At 41.0% G+C, this 18,457-nt stretch overlaps 1 protein-coding gene across 5 annotated transcripts; it reads left to right on the top strand.

The window, feature by feature from the left end:
• Positions 1–6: 6 nt before the first annotated feature.
• On the top strand, positions 7–15,764 carry LOC120454487 (homeobox protein 2). 5 transcript variants are annotated; one of them, XM_039639829.2, is made up of 10 exons: positions 93–144; positions 2,151–2,683; positions 4,373–4,908; positions 8,844–10,161; positions 10,259–10,609; positions 10,671–11,253; positions 11,310–11,778; positions 11,844–12,028; positions 12,423–12,535; positions 12,600–15,764. In XM_039639829.2, the coding sequence occupies exons 3-10, from the start codon at positions 4,481–4,483 to the stop codon at positions 12,792–12,794; spliced, it is 3,642 nt and encodes a 1,213-aa protein (XP_039495763.1). In that variant the 5' UTR covers positions 93–144; positions 2,151–2,683; positions 4,373–4,480; the 3' UTR covers positions 12,795–15,764. The 5 variants fall into 5 exon arrangements, with proteins under 5 accessions (XP_039495765.1, XP_039495763.1, XP_039495767.1 ...); XM_039639833.2 differs by having other exon boundaries at positions 94–144; positions 9,810–10,161; positions 12,600–15,763; XM_039639830.2 differs by having other exon boundaries at positions 132–257.
• Positions 15,765–18,457: the final 2,693 nt, after the last annotated feature.

Below are 18,457 nucleotides of genomic sequence, written 5' to 3'. Positions count from 1 at the left end.
GGCAAAATAAGTTTAAATTTTAAATTATAGCATACAAATGTTTTCGGATTATATCTGGTATATTTGGGATTAATAGAACAGACAGCACATTGTAATTTTCCACAGTCTCGCCGCGGCCACACTCTTTGTCAGGTCGAACCCAAGGTAAACTCCCATAAAGCGTTAAAATTAAAGATACTTTTTCTGCCCAGCAATCTGGACTTTATACCAAGTAGTCCTGTATACCGTGTAATATGAATAGTGCTTGTTTTCGTAACGTACGTATGTAGTGGAATTACATAAAACGCAATTGTTTTAAGGCCAGCACTTTTTTTATCTGCTGGTGACGAAGTGGTTGTCATTGTGAGTTCACATCCGTGTGCCTGTATGTGTGTGAACTTGTGTTGATTTTGTCCGTGCGAGCAAGGGAGATAGCTAGATGGGGCGGGGGGGCTGGCCACAGCCACAGAGTTTCGATTTTCCATCCATATATCTACACTCGCAGCGGAAAAGAGAGTGACCGAGAGCGTAAGAGGGAGAGGAGCGCCCCGTCTGGTCTGGGCACATTTTACCACACTGCGTCTTTGTCTGCCGTCGAGTCGACAGCTCCGCGTCTGGTGTGTAGTATTATTATTCTAATTATTCGGAATACTCCGCTTATAACTCAATACCTATATCAATACCCCTCCCCGAATGCTATGCTTTTAAAACCATATCCCGGTGTGTGAGTGTGTGTGAGTGCAAAGTGCAGATATGCTGGGGCAACAGCCAATGCAAATTAACCCGTGTCTATACCACAAAGGCACAATTTTTAGCCCCATCATCGTGTTTTGAAACGCCACAGCGCAGCGTAATTGCCAAAAACCAGCTAGCCAACAAGCGTTTCGGTGGTATACATATCCATATATTCATATAATCAATGTGTGTAAAGAAAACGAAACTAAGAAAAACGAAAAAAAAGAGCATTCGATGAAGTTGACTGCCATGACTACGCAATAGCAACAACAAGAGGAGCACCCACACACACATATGCACAGCTAGGTGGGTCCTCTCACGCGCTCTCTTTGCCTCTCAGTGCCGCTCTCGTTTCTTTGTGCATCCGTGTGTGTGTGTATGTGTGTTGGGGTCCGGACTCCATGGGAAAAGCGAATATTTTGATGTCTGTTTGCTTGTGTGTATATGCGTATATTTTTTATAATTTATTGTTTTAATTTTGAGAGGGCGTAGTGTGACCCCAACTCGAATACCGACCCTGCCCAAGTATGCATAGAAGTAGCCGTTGCTATATAGCTTTTCAATCGGAGTTCGGGAGTTGGAGCGCCGCCCTGCACACACACACACAGTTGTGGTCAAAATAATAGTTAAATTACGGAAATGTAGTCTATTTACCATGTTGAAGGGGAGCCCCAAAGAGGTCGCTCTTTATATAAATCGCTGTTATCGCTCCATTAAGTCTTATAATCTATGTTTAGAAATGCACTTATCTTATCTGTATAATAACATTTACCACAAATACCCTGATCAAAGAGGGTCTTTATGCCGTGACACAGTCGTTATACAAAAGGGGTGCTTTCGAAATTTGTCGAGTTTTGAAACCACCTTAAAAGCGTCGAATTGTATGCTATGAAAGACAGAAGACAGTCAAATGTGATTGCAAGGCAGAGTCATGACATTTTTGGGCTATATACATACAGTATAGAATTCAATTATTTTGCTATATATTTCGTTTTCATTCGAAAATATAAACAATATTGGTACTAAAATGTCTGTATTAAGCAACACTAACCTTATTCTTAGAAGAAACTTTACTTCACTTCAACATATACAAGTAACCATTTCTCAGAGACTACAAACCAAAAAAAGTTTACAGCACTATTATTTTAACTGCAACTGTATATTGAACCACAATTACAACCATTATCGTTATGATAAACAAGCATTTGTATATTGTACTGCCTGCCTATTTTTTACGTCTAATTTGCATTACATTGGCATTAATACTCATTGGCCGCAATTAAAACCGGGCTTTATATATATATAGATCTATATTTTAATATTATCCCACATATACATACATTTATTGCTAACCAAACTAAACAAACCCAAGTAATTAGTTTCTCAACTGAATGTAATAGCAATGTTTTCTTTTACTTTTATTTTCTTTGTTTTAGCATACATACAATATTTTATTGCTGGTTTTGGTGGTAAATTTGCATTGTTAACGGCCGCGGCCAGACGTGCCCCGCTTCTTTAACACACACGTCTCTCAAACGAATACCGATCATCAAGTGTTTCCCCTATTGACTCTCGTATATAGCCACATGTAAAAACCAATAAATAGCGATACTGATACCGAAAGCAACTAAACCGAAAGTGTATACTAAATACATGCCCGTGTGTACCACATAAGACTGCCATCTGCCCCTTGCGTTGCCGTGCCGTGCCGTTGACACTTTTGTATCTGGCCGTATCCATATCTGTATCTCAAACTCACTGACCAACTACCGCAAGCGCAAATGCAAATGTAATCTGCAAACTGCAATATGCAAAATGCAAACTGCACACCTGAATCTCAGCGCAAGTCTTAAACGTTTAATCCTCGAACTGCCTACAATACCAACCAACCTATCAGCCATCCTGTGCCAATCAACCAACCAACCTATCAACGGTCTACCGCCACTGGCAAACCAAACGGCTTTAGTTTGTAAGCTTTACTTTTTTTTTTTTGTAAACCTGTTAAACATACTATCAAAGACTGAAAACTGAAAAGAAGTACAAAGTACGATTAGACATGTTGTAATTATTTGTAATTGTCCTTTGTTCTCCTAATGGTTCCAAATACGATCGATCTAACCCATCCATATATGCTATATACTATATACGACAACACGACTTTGTCACACTGTTTGTTTTACTTTGCACATGTTCGTTTTCTATTTTACGCCTAGTATTTATATTACCTACTTATAGAGCACACACACAACCACAACACACGTCCCATGTACGTTAAGTGTAACCCTCTTTATCTGTCGCTCTCTTGATCTGGAATCTTTCGATTGTACTAACTGCCCGCCGGGCGATAAGTGATAAGTTTGTAATCAGTCATCCGCCCCTCAACCTCGATCCATACATATCCATCCCATCCGAAGCCGAAAGCAAAACAGAAACCGAAACCTAAACCTAAACCGAAACCCAAAAACAGAGACCACTAATATTGTTTTTGTTCAGTTGACACATTCATGTAAAACACACACATCTAGAGATAAATATGTATGTATATATGCGAGGGGCGGCTTAACGATGGGTTATCGTGTTTAACAACTGAAAATGGAAACTCTGGAAGTGTAAAATTTGTCGTTACCACTTATTATCATGGGCGAACGGAGTCGGCGGAGTTAGCTCACATATACACATACATATGTACTACCTATGTACCCGTAACTGTTAACTTTATATACATATCTATATCTATATATATCGTATCCGTATCTGTATCGGCAGCTTTTTCACATACCCCCAAATACATGACTTTATATACATTTATATCGTACTTATACCTATAGTTGAAAAACTAACCACGCACGTATCTCATCTCAGTTCCATATAATTGACAACCTATTAAAGCTACACTGTTTAAACAAACTGAAAAATTGTTGCTGTTTTATTTATTACGATTACAATAAATATTTACATATATCCACACATAAAAACACACCCACACGTATATATACATATCAATATATACACATATATAAATATTTTATTATCCTTGCCTAAGTAAGTATTTTGCCTACTAGAGAAACCATAAATGTTTTGTTATTGAGCATGTTGGCTTGTTGGTTGTTTGCTTTCTGTTCTGGAGCGCGGGTCCGGCTTAGAATACTTCTTTCTAAACAAATAATAATAAAAAACACAAAATGTAATATCAAATACCACCATAAATTAAAATCCACAAACATCTAGAGCGTAGAAGACCTTATTCCGTTTTCGATTATAATCTGAGTTGGTGGCATCACGAACTTGAACGAATTCTACTTTTTGAATGAAATGCAAAATCATTGTCTTTTCGGATGACTTGCCAATATCAACTAATAGTAATAGCCATGTTGCCCTAGAGTTCTTCTATGACATTTTATATGCTCAAGAATTCGCGGAAGTAAAGTAAATGTTGTTGAGTGATTCGGTCTAAAAAAGAATTAGTTCTTGTAGAACAAATGGTCTAGTCTTGAGTCACGTGTATTTGTGAAAAAAAAGTTTAAATTTTGATCAGTTTTGGATGGTCCCAATCGTATTCAGATTGCAAACGGAACGGGGCTGCCTAGTTAAGTGTTCAAGCGGCCACTTTATAAGCAAATCGTCTCGTTTCCTTCTCGTTTTTACTCCCGCCCCGCAGCTGTGTGATTACGAGAAAAGCCCTGAGAAAGCTCTCGCCCAGTCGAAAGTCGAATAAGAACAGCAGCAGCAACAACAACAACAGTGCGGCAGCAGCATCTGCAGCATTATGCTGAACTCGAATGCCACTGGCGGCAACAACAACAACGGCAACAATCATGGGGGCAGCAGCCGTCGGCCCTTTTCCCGCAATTCCTCATCGGTCCGCTCGCAACGCGGCGGTGGGGGCGGTTTGGGCGGGCGCATGGTCTACTCGCCACACCCACATACGCACCCGCACGCCCAGCAGCAACAACAACAGCAGCAGCAACAGGGACAGCAGCGTTCCGGCAACAGCAACAACAACAACCATAACCTGTGGCTGGGCAACAGTCCATGGTGCAACGTCAATTTGAACGGTGGCAACGGCAACAACAGCAACAATAACAACACCAACGGTGGCAACATCAACAACAACAATAATAACAACAACAACGGTGGCAACATCAACAACAACAACAGCAACAATGTCAATAACAAAGATGCAAACCCAAATTGGTAAGAGCCGAGAGCCGCTTGTGTTTCCGTACCATTTCCACCTACTCACTCGAGATCCTCCTCTGGAATCGAGCTTTATGTTAGCCTTAAGTGACATTGAAATGAAAAGCGAATTTGAAACGTACCCCCCGTCCAATCCGAACCGCTCCCGAAATCCCCAAATGAAAATCCATCCATAAATAACAAGACATATCCTTGTAACTTTCCCCCACGACTAGAACAGTTTATCTACTTTCTATCTCTATCTCTATTACACCTGAACTGATAAAAAAATTAAAAAACAAGAACCGAAAATCGCTTTTAGGCTAAAGGGAGAATTTTGTAATTAATATCGCGTTCAGTAGTGCAACCAAAAACATTTTGAATTGGTCCTAACCGTTGAATTTTCGAAGCACTAAACAACAAAAAAAAAGCTTGCTTCGCCAACTTGATGGCGACACATAATGGAATTAGTGTTATACGTTATACTTCTCGATCATTTGTAACTCTATTGCGTTCTCTTGCGTACTGTACATTTTGTGTTTTGTTCCTCGTCGAAATTGGCACCCCAAACCACCTCCTAACCCACTCAGTTACCATGCCATACCATATATATACTAATTAACGTTGTAACTATCCCAGCATTGACATGAAAAACTACACATATCCACACCCACATTATACTATCCAGCAAGAACTGAGTTTTGATTTGAATTTACTTAATCGTTTACCTATACCTATCGTATGTACATTTTTTAACCGCTTTAACCATACCCGAAATTTGAGCAGTGTGAAGTTGCGTAGAAGATACCGTATGCGTATTAATCGAATCAGAAACTCTTAATTTCCATAATAACTTGTAATAACTTGAAGAACGTTCAATGTTTCATAGACTTAAGACCAATCAAACAGTTCAGTTCCCTAAGAAAATGCATGAAAAGCACTTGAAAATGGCGAACCAAACTTATTACGTAGCAATTTCTCTTTCGTTTCGTAGTCGTTTCTTTGTCCCCAAAGCTTCTTCTTCATTTTGAGTAAAGCGCGTCTAACGGACTTAAGTACTTACCAGCATGCTATCTCTCTCTCTTTCTCTCTCTCCGTCACTCTCTGGCCCATTGAGTACATCCCCAAGGACCTACCTTAAACGCCATCCTCCATCTCTTTCCCCCTGACTCCTTACTGTGTGGGTTGTTTAGCTGGCAATTACTACCATTACCTTAGTTTATGGGCTTTTAACTCTTTAGAGCAGGCATCAGCAGTAGACTTAAGTGAGTTCTAATTGATTGGTCAAGGAAACATCACGGTGGAGCCATCGGCAGATGACGTTTGTAAGGAATTAACAATTAAATAGTTGGGTGGGTAAGTGCTTTTCATGCAGCCTCGAAACAGGTCTATCTATGTATATTCAAGTGGAAACTAGAGTTACATTCAGTCTAAGCTCCTAAAGTTGTTTCTATTAGAAATTTATTTTGCATGGCTTTCAAAAGTTGACCTTAAAACGTTTTTTATATGAAGCGAATTTTAAAATATCAATAAAAAGATGAAGGTCAAGATTGTTTCAAAAAAGGAGAGTAACAAAAGATTTACAGACTTTCACTGTAACATGTCAATCAGACTTTGTCCCAGAGATGAACAGGTGCTTTCAAGTTAGCCAAATATGTATTCAATATTGATGTAATTTCTACACTTATAAACCATCAGATAGATTTTTTTACCTGCTCCCAATTTCAAGACCTAACCCCAACCACAACATTTCGATTTGATATACGGTTTTATTTGATTTTGATTACCTTACTTTCGTTCTGCGCAATAGTGTCGCTTCACGTTTTATGCTATTCGTTAAATTATTATTAAAACAAAAAACAACAAAAAAACCAAGAACAAACATAAATGCGATGATAAATATGTGAAATGCAACCGTGAAAAGTGCAAGCCAAGTATGAATTTAGTTACAAAATTTCCTCTTTATCCAAACCGTACCGTAACTAGTTGTAATTTTTTTCGATTTCGACATTTTATGAATGATGCATTTTAGTTGAGTTTCTTGATTGATAGCTAAGTATATTGACGACTATTGATTGATGTATTTTGCTTAACTTTGCGTAGGTCGAGGCGAACCGAGTCGAGTTTTGCAAATGATCAACAAACTCAGCTTAATGTTTTACTTATTTATTTGCATTTTGCACACTGCGGCTTAGAATGTTTGACAAACCAACCTCATAGAAAATCCAAAGAAAAAAACGAAAAGTTAACTCAATTTAACAATGAAAACCGACAAATTACCGAAAAACAACTGTTAAATCAACTCTTTTTAAAAAGCTCGAGCATATCCTTCTCCTTTTGATTTACTCCTTGTTCTCTCTTTATATCTCTCTCTTTCTGCTCTCTTCTATTACTGACTGTTTGTGTGTGTGTGTAACTTTAAGCGAGCCACAATAATAATAATAACAATAACAAGTACAGCATTGTATGGTCATTGTCACACTCTGTTTATCAAGTACTCTTCTTTGATTTGTCGTCTACCTGCAATACAGCTGTGTTTAAATAATAGTAGTGGCAAAATAAAGCACTTCTAACAAATATACTATTTTCAATCTTAGTTTCAAAAGTTTTGTTTGTGGCATACAGTTCAAATGTCACTTGTAAATTTTATGTTTTTAAATTGTTTTTAAAGTTCTAAAATATTAATTTTTATTTTCCAACGAGTTGCTCACTGCTTTTATCCAAAACACAGCTGTACGTACATTAGTTGTTCTTTAGCCAGTTGCAATCGCAGCTTTTGCATCTAGACCGTAAGAGTTACTACGTTACGCTGACACCGGCTTATATACGTTACGATTAAATTAAAATGTTCGGCGCTTAGACACGCCCCTTTTCCCACACTATCTTGCTGTGCGTGTACATAAGTAACTATACATAGGCATAAGAACTACTTTATGGTGTGTGCCCAGCTCGATCACAATCTCTTGGATCTCGTTCTGTACCATTTCCGAATCCGTTCCCACCCCGCAAAAAATAACAAACATAACAGTAATTCGTAATAGCTTTTTCACAGGCTGAAGAAAAGCTCAAGCTTACGTACGAGTTGTTTTTGTACCAGTTTATTTACGTTTTCGGTTTACGTTCTCTTTCATATAGTTTTGGAGCATGACCAGCACTTTCTCTCTCTATCTCTCTCAAATATATATATACGTATCCAATGTATTTCTCTCGTGTTTAGCTAGTGAGAACGGCCTATTACGTTACAGTTGCCTTTTTGCCGTTACGTTAAATTTGAATAGTGTGAAGAACAGTGTGCGATTGGCGTTTCGTTGTTTTGATTTCCGTTTCCATTTCGATTTTTGGTAAGCGTAGTGTGCATAAAAACAAAGCGAGCAACAAATAAATAAATAAAATAGAAATCTAACCAAATTTCCACCTAAAATGCATTCAAAACAAAAGAGCAGAACTAAAAAAAAGGAAATAGAAAATTCTGCAAACGATGTGAAACTAATTAGTACGTACGTATTTGTTTTATACTAAATGTGTGTACATATCGATATTATATATATATATATATCTATATTAAACTAATATCTAATTATTGCATTTTGCCATTTACATATATATTATTTTTATCTTTTTCGTTTTTCTTTCTTCTTCATATAAAACCAAAAAAAACCGAAAACTACTGCAAAATAAAAAACTATATAAATAACGTATGTGTGTGGCTACCACTCTGCATATATACACCACTACTACTACTACCTACTACCTGTACATGTAATATGCATACAAATAACTATATATGGGTTGTGTTTAATACTACCACACACTGCTACTGCATTGATTTGATTGAACAATTTTCAACTGTATCTCGTACAACCGAATATTATACTCTCTATATATACGTATATATGTATTACATATTATCTAAAACAAAACTGCAACTGCAATCCTCAAAATCGAAAATCCAGCGATGTACAAACAAGTAATTCTAGCGGAACTTGTATTTATAACAATAGCAAAACGCATCATCATCACAACAACAGCAACAACAATGGTCACACTCAGAGCCACAGTCACACTAATCATTCCCCCCACCAAGGTCACCATCACCCCCAACACGCCCACCACCCCCAAATGCACTCACCCCAGCACCCGCATTCGAGTTCACCACAGCAGTTAAACAATTACCGCCAATACCCACCGCATTCCTACTCCCAAAACTCCCCACACAGCAATGGTCATACAAACAGCAATGCTAGCAACAATCCCAGTAGTCAGCGTAGTAATCCCCAAGTCCATCCTAACCAGAATCAGAATTCCCATTCCAATTTCTACGATATGTGTATGGGAAGTAGGGGATCCCACACCTATGGATCCATGTCCGTTTCCCTGGTCAGACTGAATCCCGCCCGTTTGTGCCTAACGCTTGGTCCTGCCACACCCCCAGCCCAGCGAGTAGCGTCCTTCGGCCATAGATCCTATTCCAATTCCAGTTCCAATTCCAACTCTAGTTTTAATTCCAATTCCAACTCCAGTACTAGTGATCAGAATCAGCATAACCCACCGCCACGTAGTCAGAACCATCATCCCAATCCACATCATAGTCAGTACCAGTTCCAGAACCAGTACCAGTACCAATACCGATACCAGTACCATCCGCCACACCAGTACCATCCATTGCATAGCCCACAGCAACAGACTAATCGCCAATCCCTCCCGCTAACACGAACGAATTCAAATTCAATCAACGCAACAACTTTCAATTCAACCAATCCAACAACAAATAGTAATCCTACTGATGTTGTGAATGTAAATTCTTGTACCGATATAATTCCTCATGGGTCTTCGTCATCGTTGTCGTCTTCGTCTGCGTCTTCGATGCCGCCCCAACAACAACAACATCAAATTAATAACGCATCCGCACCCATCAATAGCCACAGCCAGGGTCAAGGGCCCGGGAACTCGCCCAATCTTGGCCATAATCACCAACGTGGCTACAACAACAACAACAACAACGGTAATAACAACAACAACAACCGGGGTATCGGGAATGGAATCGTGAATGGAAATGCGAATGGACCACCCGACTATATGAACTACCGACGTGGCGTGTGTCCGGCTCTATTACGGGACTACTCCGGCAACGGGAATGGTAATAACAACGGACATGGCCACAATGGACGTCGCTATATGTCCGATCACTTGAACAACCCGTCCTCATCCATGAACGGCCTCATCAATTCCGGACACCACCAGCGCAACTACAACGACAGGAACTTGAATAACGTAAGCGAATGAACTAATACGGGTATCAATATAAATATTTATTGTTTAGTTAGAGGAGATTTTTTAAAGTTGAGAATCCGTTTCTCTTTACCCGTAGCACTTTGGGAACTCTGACCAGAACGGAGGACCCGACCATCGGGATCGCGCTGAGGGCTCTTCGTATAACTTTATGCGCAACGGAGGAGGTAGCGGGGGCGGGGGCTACGGACGCAATGGATCCCACTACCAGCACATGGCCTATGGCAACAACAACGGTGCGTCCACCTCGACCGGCGGACCAGGACTTATGGGTGAACTGCCCTCGGGTTCGGGCCTGTCGGGCTCTTCGCTGTCGCTGAACAACGGACCGGGAGGCCTCAACTCGGACAGTCCGTCGCGGAAGCGTCGCCGCATCTCCGGAAGACCCCAGAACGGACCACAGCCCCAACACCGTTGTCTAATGGCACACGTGAGTTTCCACAATAGCTTTTCCTCAATAGCTTTTTAACTTAACTGGTAATCCTCTGCAGATGCAGCAGGGAAGTCCGCCGCTGCGACGCCCGCGATTGCGCGATGTGGCCACTTCCACGCAGCAGCAGCAACAGCAGTACGGCCAGCAGGTTCATCATCCTCAGCAGCAGCAACAGCAGCCGCCATCCAACTACCATCCGATGCACCACCATCAGCCACAGCCCCACTACGTTCCTCAGCAGCAGGTGCCACCGCCGCACGTCCAGCGTTCTCCGTGGGATTTGGGCGGCAGTGGTGGTAGCTCTGGTGGAGCCACCTCCAGCAGCTCGGTGGGTCCCATTCTGCAGCAGGTGCAGGCGCCGCCGCAGCCACCGAGTCACCAGCAAACGGTGGGCTATCCACCAGCACCGCCACAGCCCGCCTCCCTGATGGTGGACCTCAATCTGAACCAGGTGCCCGTGAGCCTGCAGTTGCGTCCCTCGGAGCCCTTCTGGGCCTCCTTCTGCACGTACCCGATACCGGCGCAGGCTAGACTGGCACCCTGCCACCTGCACGGTGTTTACACGCAGCCCTTCCCCGCCGCCCCACCACCCGGACTGGCCGCTCCTCCACTCCAACAGCAACATCAACCACTTATTCAAGGTGAGTACTGAGTTCAAGAATCCAATGCTTATCTAATGTCTCCTTCACTGCCACAGCCCAGCAAATGATTGCCCAGGCCACGCTGAGCGCCCAGCAGCAGCAGCGGGATGTGGTGGCCATTGCAACGGCCAATCTGGGACCCATTGAAGCTCCGGGAGCCCATGGCCATCCGCACGCCCATCCACATGCTCATCCGCATGCTCACCAGCTGCCGCCGGGCATCCACATCACTCCGTTAAGCGGTGCGGCGGCAGCAGCCGCCACCCATCATCTACATTCCACGGCGGCAGCTGCAGCGGCCGTCGCTGCCCAGGCCAGCGCCCAGATGTCCGCCGGGCCGCAGCAGATCATCATCTCGTCGGACCGCCGCACATTCCCGCCCCACCGCCGCATACCGCGTTTCTGGGCGGCGAACCATGGACATCGTCACGTCCTGCCGCCTCAGTCGCTCGCCGCCCACCAAGCTCCTGTGCAGATCCAGGCCACCTCGGGCATCATCAACCCCGGCTTCTTGCTCAATTTCCTGTATGTTTTGCTGGTCACGTTTCTCCTTGTCCATAATATAACCCAATCTTTATCCTTATGTATAGAGCCATGTTCCCGCTGTCGCCTTACAACCAACATGATCTGAGCTCTGGCGACACCAATGAGACGGAGAACTACGAGGCGCTGCTCAGCCTGGCCGAGCGATTGGGCGAGGCCAAACCGAGGGGACTCACCCGCAATGAGATCGATCAGTTGCCCAGCTACAAGTTCAATCCGGAGGTGCACAACGGTGAGTGAATAGGTCTCTTGGCAGATTAGAAATCAGAAAGCTGATAGGTAAAATTTTAGACGATTATGTAAATATTAGTCATCCGACCAGTGGACCAGCAACTTTTTTGATTTTTAAAATGCTTTACAAATGGGGGATAAATTGTAGGAAAGTAAATAGTTTCAAAAGACTGCTTAAGTGGATTTTGATAAATAGACACCGACGATGGCAACAACGCGTATACGTAATTTAGTGTGAAGACTGCCCAGAAAAGTATGCTATATATTTTTGTTTTTAACAAACTTCAATTTATGTGTACAGATTGATTAATATACAGTTATAGTTATACAAGTTCTTGTTTTGTTTCAATTACTCGTCCATTAATTACTTACTGATCCAACTATCTTTCCTCCAGGCGATCAATCATCCTGTGTGGTGTGCATGTGCGACTTTGAGCTACGCCAGCTACTGCGCGTCCTGCCCTGCTCCCACGAATTTCACGCCAAGTGCGTGGACAAATGGCTGCGGGTGAGTGCTTCAAAATATGTCTAAAGTTCAATAACAAATCTAAAATAATCCATTTGCCCACCAGTCGAATCGCACCTGCCCAATCTGCCGTGGCAATGCCTCCGACTACTTCGACGGCGCCGACCAGCAGCAACAGGCGCAGGCAACGGCCGGAGCTGCGGCTGCTTTGAGCAGCACGTCGGGCGGAAGTGCCGGAGTGGCGGGAACGTCAGCGGCAGCGGCGGCCACCGCCAATCCCCAGCAGAGCCAGGCGGCCTAGACCCGAAACCCTATTCCACACACCTCCAGCTTTGGCTTTTCCGGGCGATGAGTGGTCGAGGCGGCGGAGCTTGCCGGGTTTGGAGGGCTGCTCAGCGGCGGGGGAGCCACCTCCCACCACCGCCATCACTTGATGTAACGCGCAACGAATCCAACTGCCAAACCGTCGACGCTTCCTCCTCAGCTGTAAGCCCCCGCCCAACTGGCCACGAGTAATGGATCCACCCGCTCCGCTCCTCGGCCACGCCCACGCGAAGCTCGCCGCCTCTTCAATAGCTTGTCTTAGACATTAGTTTGTATGTGAGTAATGGTAACCGTAATTAGGAGTAACCCATATATGCGTACCACCAAGAATTCAACTATAGTTAAACAGCGTATATATATACGAATATATAATTGTGTGTATGAAGAACGATAATGGCCGTAAAGCAAGTGTCTGTATATAAGCCAAGATTTGCACAAAATTCATATAAAGAATTTCTTTGCCTTTAAAACTCGAGGATATATCCTATAATCCATTCAAATAACTATATGCGAACAAACATAGTGTATTCAAATGCTTGGAAGCGATCACTCAAAACCCAGATGGTTATGGGGCATTCAGGAATTATAAATCCCCAGGGGCTTTTCGGGAACTTTTGAGGTATCGGTGCCAAATCGAAATGGTTTATCTTGAATTGTTGCTGTCCACACGCATAGCCATGAATAACTCTATATTATTATAGAATACACATTTAAGCAAAGCGAAATATTTGTAACTTGGACTTGTGTTTTCACGCTTTTGAGTTAGGCTTGCGTATTTACTGCTTCCTCTACGTATTTTGTATTTACTACCATTACTTTTAGTTTTTAATAACAACGTACTATATTTACCCTTATACGACTTACATAGAAAACCAGCATAAATATAGTGCATTGCATTTTATACTAATTGTACGAACTGAACCCACTGAAGAAGTTCTTCTTCTTGCACTAGCAAAAAACAAAAACATGAAAACAAACAAAAACAATGATAATGATATCCTATGAGGGGAAAAGAAGATCGTATATATATTTTGTTCGTTTCTACTGTTTGAAAATTAGTAACTATAAACGGAAGCAACTAACCTTGAAACATATAAGCAATCTTTAAAATCGACTAAACCAGATGAACGGAGGACGAAAAGCGTTTCAACAAATATACTATATATAGATGCATATACACACACACACACACACACATAGAAACACACACTTACAGGAGGGAAATCAACCAATTAAGAATTTAGCATACAGGCATAGAAACAAACATACATATGTATATTGGTGGGCTTATTAATGTATTCGTAGTAGATGTGTGCGTAATTAAACATATTGCAATCGCTATGAGAACTCAATCGTAACACGTATCGTAATATCGTAACCAGACTTTTCCAGGGCCAGCGTGCGTGGGTGGTGACCTCAGCCGCCCACCGACCAGTCCATCCACTTCCGTAGTATTTTTGCCTTTTGAACTGTAACGTCTGTAGCTCTAAACACTCTAAAGCATTAACAAACACACACTCACACTCACACACACACACCTTAACCTCCTTGAATGTGACTTGTCTATTAAAATTGCATCAGATGCGAGCATTACGAGTATCATATATACACACATAGAGATTTTCCCTCTGATATACGCGATTTAAGCGATTTAAGCGAACTACGTGCACTAGCCTTTGAAGCCGGAGAAGGACAGCAAAAGCAAAACATTTTTACCAATATACATGTACAAGTACAAGTACGAGTACCATACAATAATTATCTATATCTATCTATCGATCGGTATACACAATTAACCAATTAACGTGGAACTAAACCAAACGAGAAATGAGAAGAACAAGTAAATTGAAATGATTCCTGCCCTCCATTCGTATTAAAAACCATTGAAACTAACTCAACAACTTTTTATAGCATATATATACTATGGATAGCATTGATTTTTTGTGAGAATGGATATACATAACATTAGTTTAGCCCCATCGGGATGGCCATAAGCCGCATCTATTGGCTCATCCGTTGCTTATAGCGAGAGTTTGCAGCACTATTCCTACCCAAAGCCGACCTGTCCTAGCTCCCCCGTTCTCAAATCCTTAATAAAGCTATGCATTACTGAAATCTTGATACCTAGTATATGTGTAAAACGTGTGTGTATTTATTATACCCGGTATTCGAAAAGGATCTAATAACGTCATGTCCGTTGTTTGTCCGTTTTAGAATATGGAAAATATAATTATCTTGTACTTTTTTGGTAATACTTTCATCTCTAAAAAACAGCAATAGTAGATCGTCTTCACTGTTCTGAGAAAAAGTTGGTTAGTCCTGAGAGTGATCCATCAAGCGCCCTACAGTAGGCACTTAATTTTCGGCATGATAATGAGTACCGGGTATCAAGTAATCGGATCACCCGATTTTAGCGTTCTTTCTTGTTTTTAATATATATGAATGGTATTTCCAAAAGACCATTGTAAAGGTGTTGTGCTTTTCTAGAATTTTATTAGTAGGAACATCAACTGAATGATAAACGAAAACCCAAATAAAGTTTATTTTTTGTCACAATAACAGAACGTTATGATAAAAGCAAATAACTATATATAGAATATATTATATACATGAATTGAATACCTTTTATACGTGCACTGACATAATTACTTACGAGTATGAGTATATGTAAAAAAATTCAATCAACCAAGCTAAGCGGAAAAGAAACATTAATCAATCTTATTATTTTTATCCAGTTTCGATACTTTCACGCTATTCAGTTCGTTTTATAGCCTCCGTCTATCCTGAACTAACGCACTAATACTACGTGTTTCCATTGAATAGTTTTTTTCCAACTCTCTTCGGGTTTTTTATTTTCCAGACTATTAACAAAAATCAAAAGCTTATCATAAAAATATATTTATAGTAACAAAACAAAATAAACAAAAAAAAAAAACCAAGAAAAACACAAACAAAAAAATTATAAAGTTTTGCTGTGATGTACGTTATATATATTTAATTACATAAAATGCAATAAAATTTAAAACATATAATGCATAATTCCAAATTATTACAACAACAACAAATAAAAGAAAATATGAAAAGAAGAATGATTATGAAATACAAAAACATTTTATGCATGAGAATTTCTCCAAAACAAAAAAGTAAAAAAAAAAACCAATATGTACGACATACTATAACATCTACACTTGTCTAGAATTTATGCAATTTTAAATGTGACTATTATTTTACATTTTTGTAGACAAGAACCGAGACACTCTTCTAGTAATTGTAAATCAGTTAACCATAGTATTAAACAAACGTTTTTCAGTGGCATTGTAACGGTGAGCGGGCGTTTTTAATGTTAATTGCATTAATTTCTATTTTCGGTTTTGTATTAACTCGCAAAATTTCAATAAAATTCAATGAACGTCAATAAAAAATGGTTATGTGTTCCTTTGTTTATAGGGGGTTCGATAAACTAAAGCATAATGTGCTATTATTTGGAACACAGCATTTTATGCATGTGCTAAATTATCAGCATCTGGAAGTTCCAGAACCACATTGGCCAGTAAATTCCCAAACAAGTTCTAGAACAGAGCCAAAAATAAGACGCAAACTTGTGACAGGAAATGACACAACCTACATAACTATAGATATAAATCAATGTTATTGAACAAAGGTAATGAATGAATAATTCAGTGAGAACTCAATGAGATCACAAAACTATATAGTTCACAAGCCCATTCATGCAATATTGTAAGCCATGTAATAGAGCGCTTTCGATCGAAAAGTGAGTTTCTGGGCCCTGGGAAAGGATCCCCTTGATATGCAGATGACAGGCCAATCTCCAACTTCAAACTTGATTGAACGTGGAAACTTTCGAGTGGGAAGCCAAGCGATCACATGATGCGGACATTCGAATCAATTGAATCCAATGCGTATCTTGCACACCCGAAAACCACACTCAAACTATCTGTAATCGTCCATGCGATAGCTTTCCATCGTTTTAGCCAACATTAGATGGCCACATGGGCTCGCAATCCACGGTTGTCACAGCATATGGCTCTGATTGGCATTACCAAAATTCCACATGACTTTGTTTCAACAGATTTGCGGCAGAAAGAGTTAACAACAACAGATGTTCGCCAGCGCAAAGCTGCAAGACGAAAAGCGACAAAAACAAAATTCGAAATTCGAAATACGAAAAAGGTAAACGAGTTGCCAACTAGGGACGCAACTAAGGCCAGCGAAAGAGAGCGGCGACAGGTCACCGGAGAGCGAAAGAGAGGCGGTGGGGTATGCCACACGCGTGTGAGCGAGTGAGAGAGCAACTTGTTTATTTGCCACCCACAACTGGATGCTGAAACAGCAACAACAGCAGCAACAACGGCAAGTAGGAGATGAAGAAGAAGATCACTTCTGCTGGCATTGGCAGAGCATTTTTGCAGTTATTTCTCATACTTTGTTTTTTTAAGCGCATATTTTCGCTGTATTTGATTTTGATTTGTTTTCTTTATGCCATGTTGCTGTTGGTCCTCTGACGTCACTTGGCGGTTGGAGTTTCAATGATATTGCCTTAGCTATTGTTGTTATATTCGTTGTGGTTGATGTTGTGGTTGTTTCTTTTGCCCACCACGACACTTTCTACTAGAAAATGTTGAGAAATCAAAAAAAGATGCGACAGCTTCTTCTCTATGGGCAGCACTGAAAGAAATAGGCACATTTTGTTAATCATATTTCGTCTACCACTTATGAATAGTCCTGGCATACTTACTATATCTTAAGAAGATAGGAATAAAATCTAGATAAATAAGTTTTTATCGAATAATCCCAACAATAGCTAATATAAGTATCGTATCAAAAATAACAATCTGAATTTTAAATCATATTTTTTTCCAAGTGCACGCTTGTGGCCTCTTGCTAGATGGTGTATGTGTAATTGCCACAAAAGTTCATTGGGAAAGTGCAACCTGAACCTGCTGGGAAACAAGACCGCAATTGATTGATAAAGAAAACCCCATTTAAATGGCATAAACAATGATCGTTTGTTTTACTCAGCGGAAAGCAAATGCAGCTCATTTAAAGAAAAAGAGGCAATTTAATTGATGAAAACGCCAAGAATTCAATGGAAGAACGTGCCCGCAGTTACAGTGGGTGCCATCGGCGAATTACCCTTTCAAAAGGCCCCCCAATTGGGGTTGCTTGCTACGTGAGAGAGACAGAGTGAGGAGAACAAGAGGAAGCGATCCCCACAGCTGTTATCAATTTCACTCCAATAAGATCGCTGCACACGTTTGGTCTCCAATTGGAAGTACAATGTGCGGGTTCTTTGATCGAAATTCGCGTCCAACGTGCGTGGATCGAACTTTACGGGGCCCCTAATCTGTATAGGCTTCGATTGCTTGTTTTGATTAGTTCGTGCGGTTTGGCTGGGGCTCTCCTTCGTGTGTATTCGTCAATAAGTGGGGATGACATCACCGACGCCCCACTCTCATCGGCTCGCATCTCTCTCTCGGTCTCTAACTCTCTGTCTCCGCGATGTGCACTCTCTGATGGAGCGATCTCTCTTGGCATCCAACACCTTTTGGCGTGTATTTGTGAGCATTGGAGGCACAGTGGGCGTGAGATTATTAAATGCCCGATGACAGTTCTATTTAT

This window comes from Drosophila santomea, chromosome 3R (genome assembly GCF_016746245.2).
Source record: "Drosophila santomea strain STO CAGO 1482 chromosome 3R, Prin_Dsan_1.1, whole genome shotgun sequence".
Classification (NCBI taxonomy): domain Eukaryota; kingdom Metazoa; phylum Arthropoda; class Insecta; order Diptera; family Drosophilidae; genus Drosophila; species Drosophila santomea.
The sequence above is the reverse complement of the archived record's forward strand: the minus strand, read 5'-3'. Positions and strand labels throughout refer to the sequence as shown.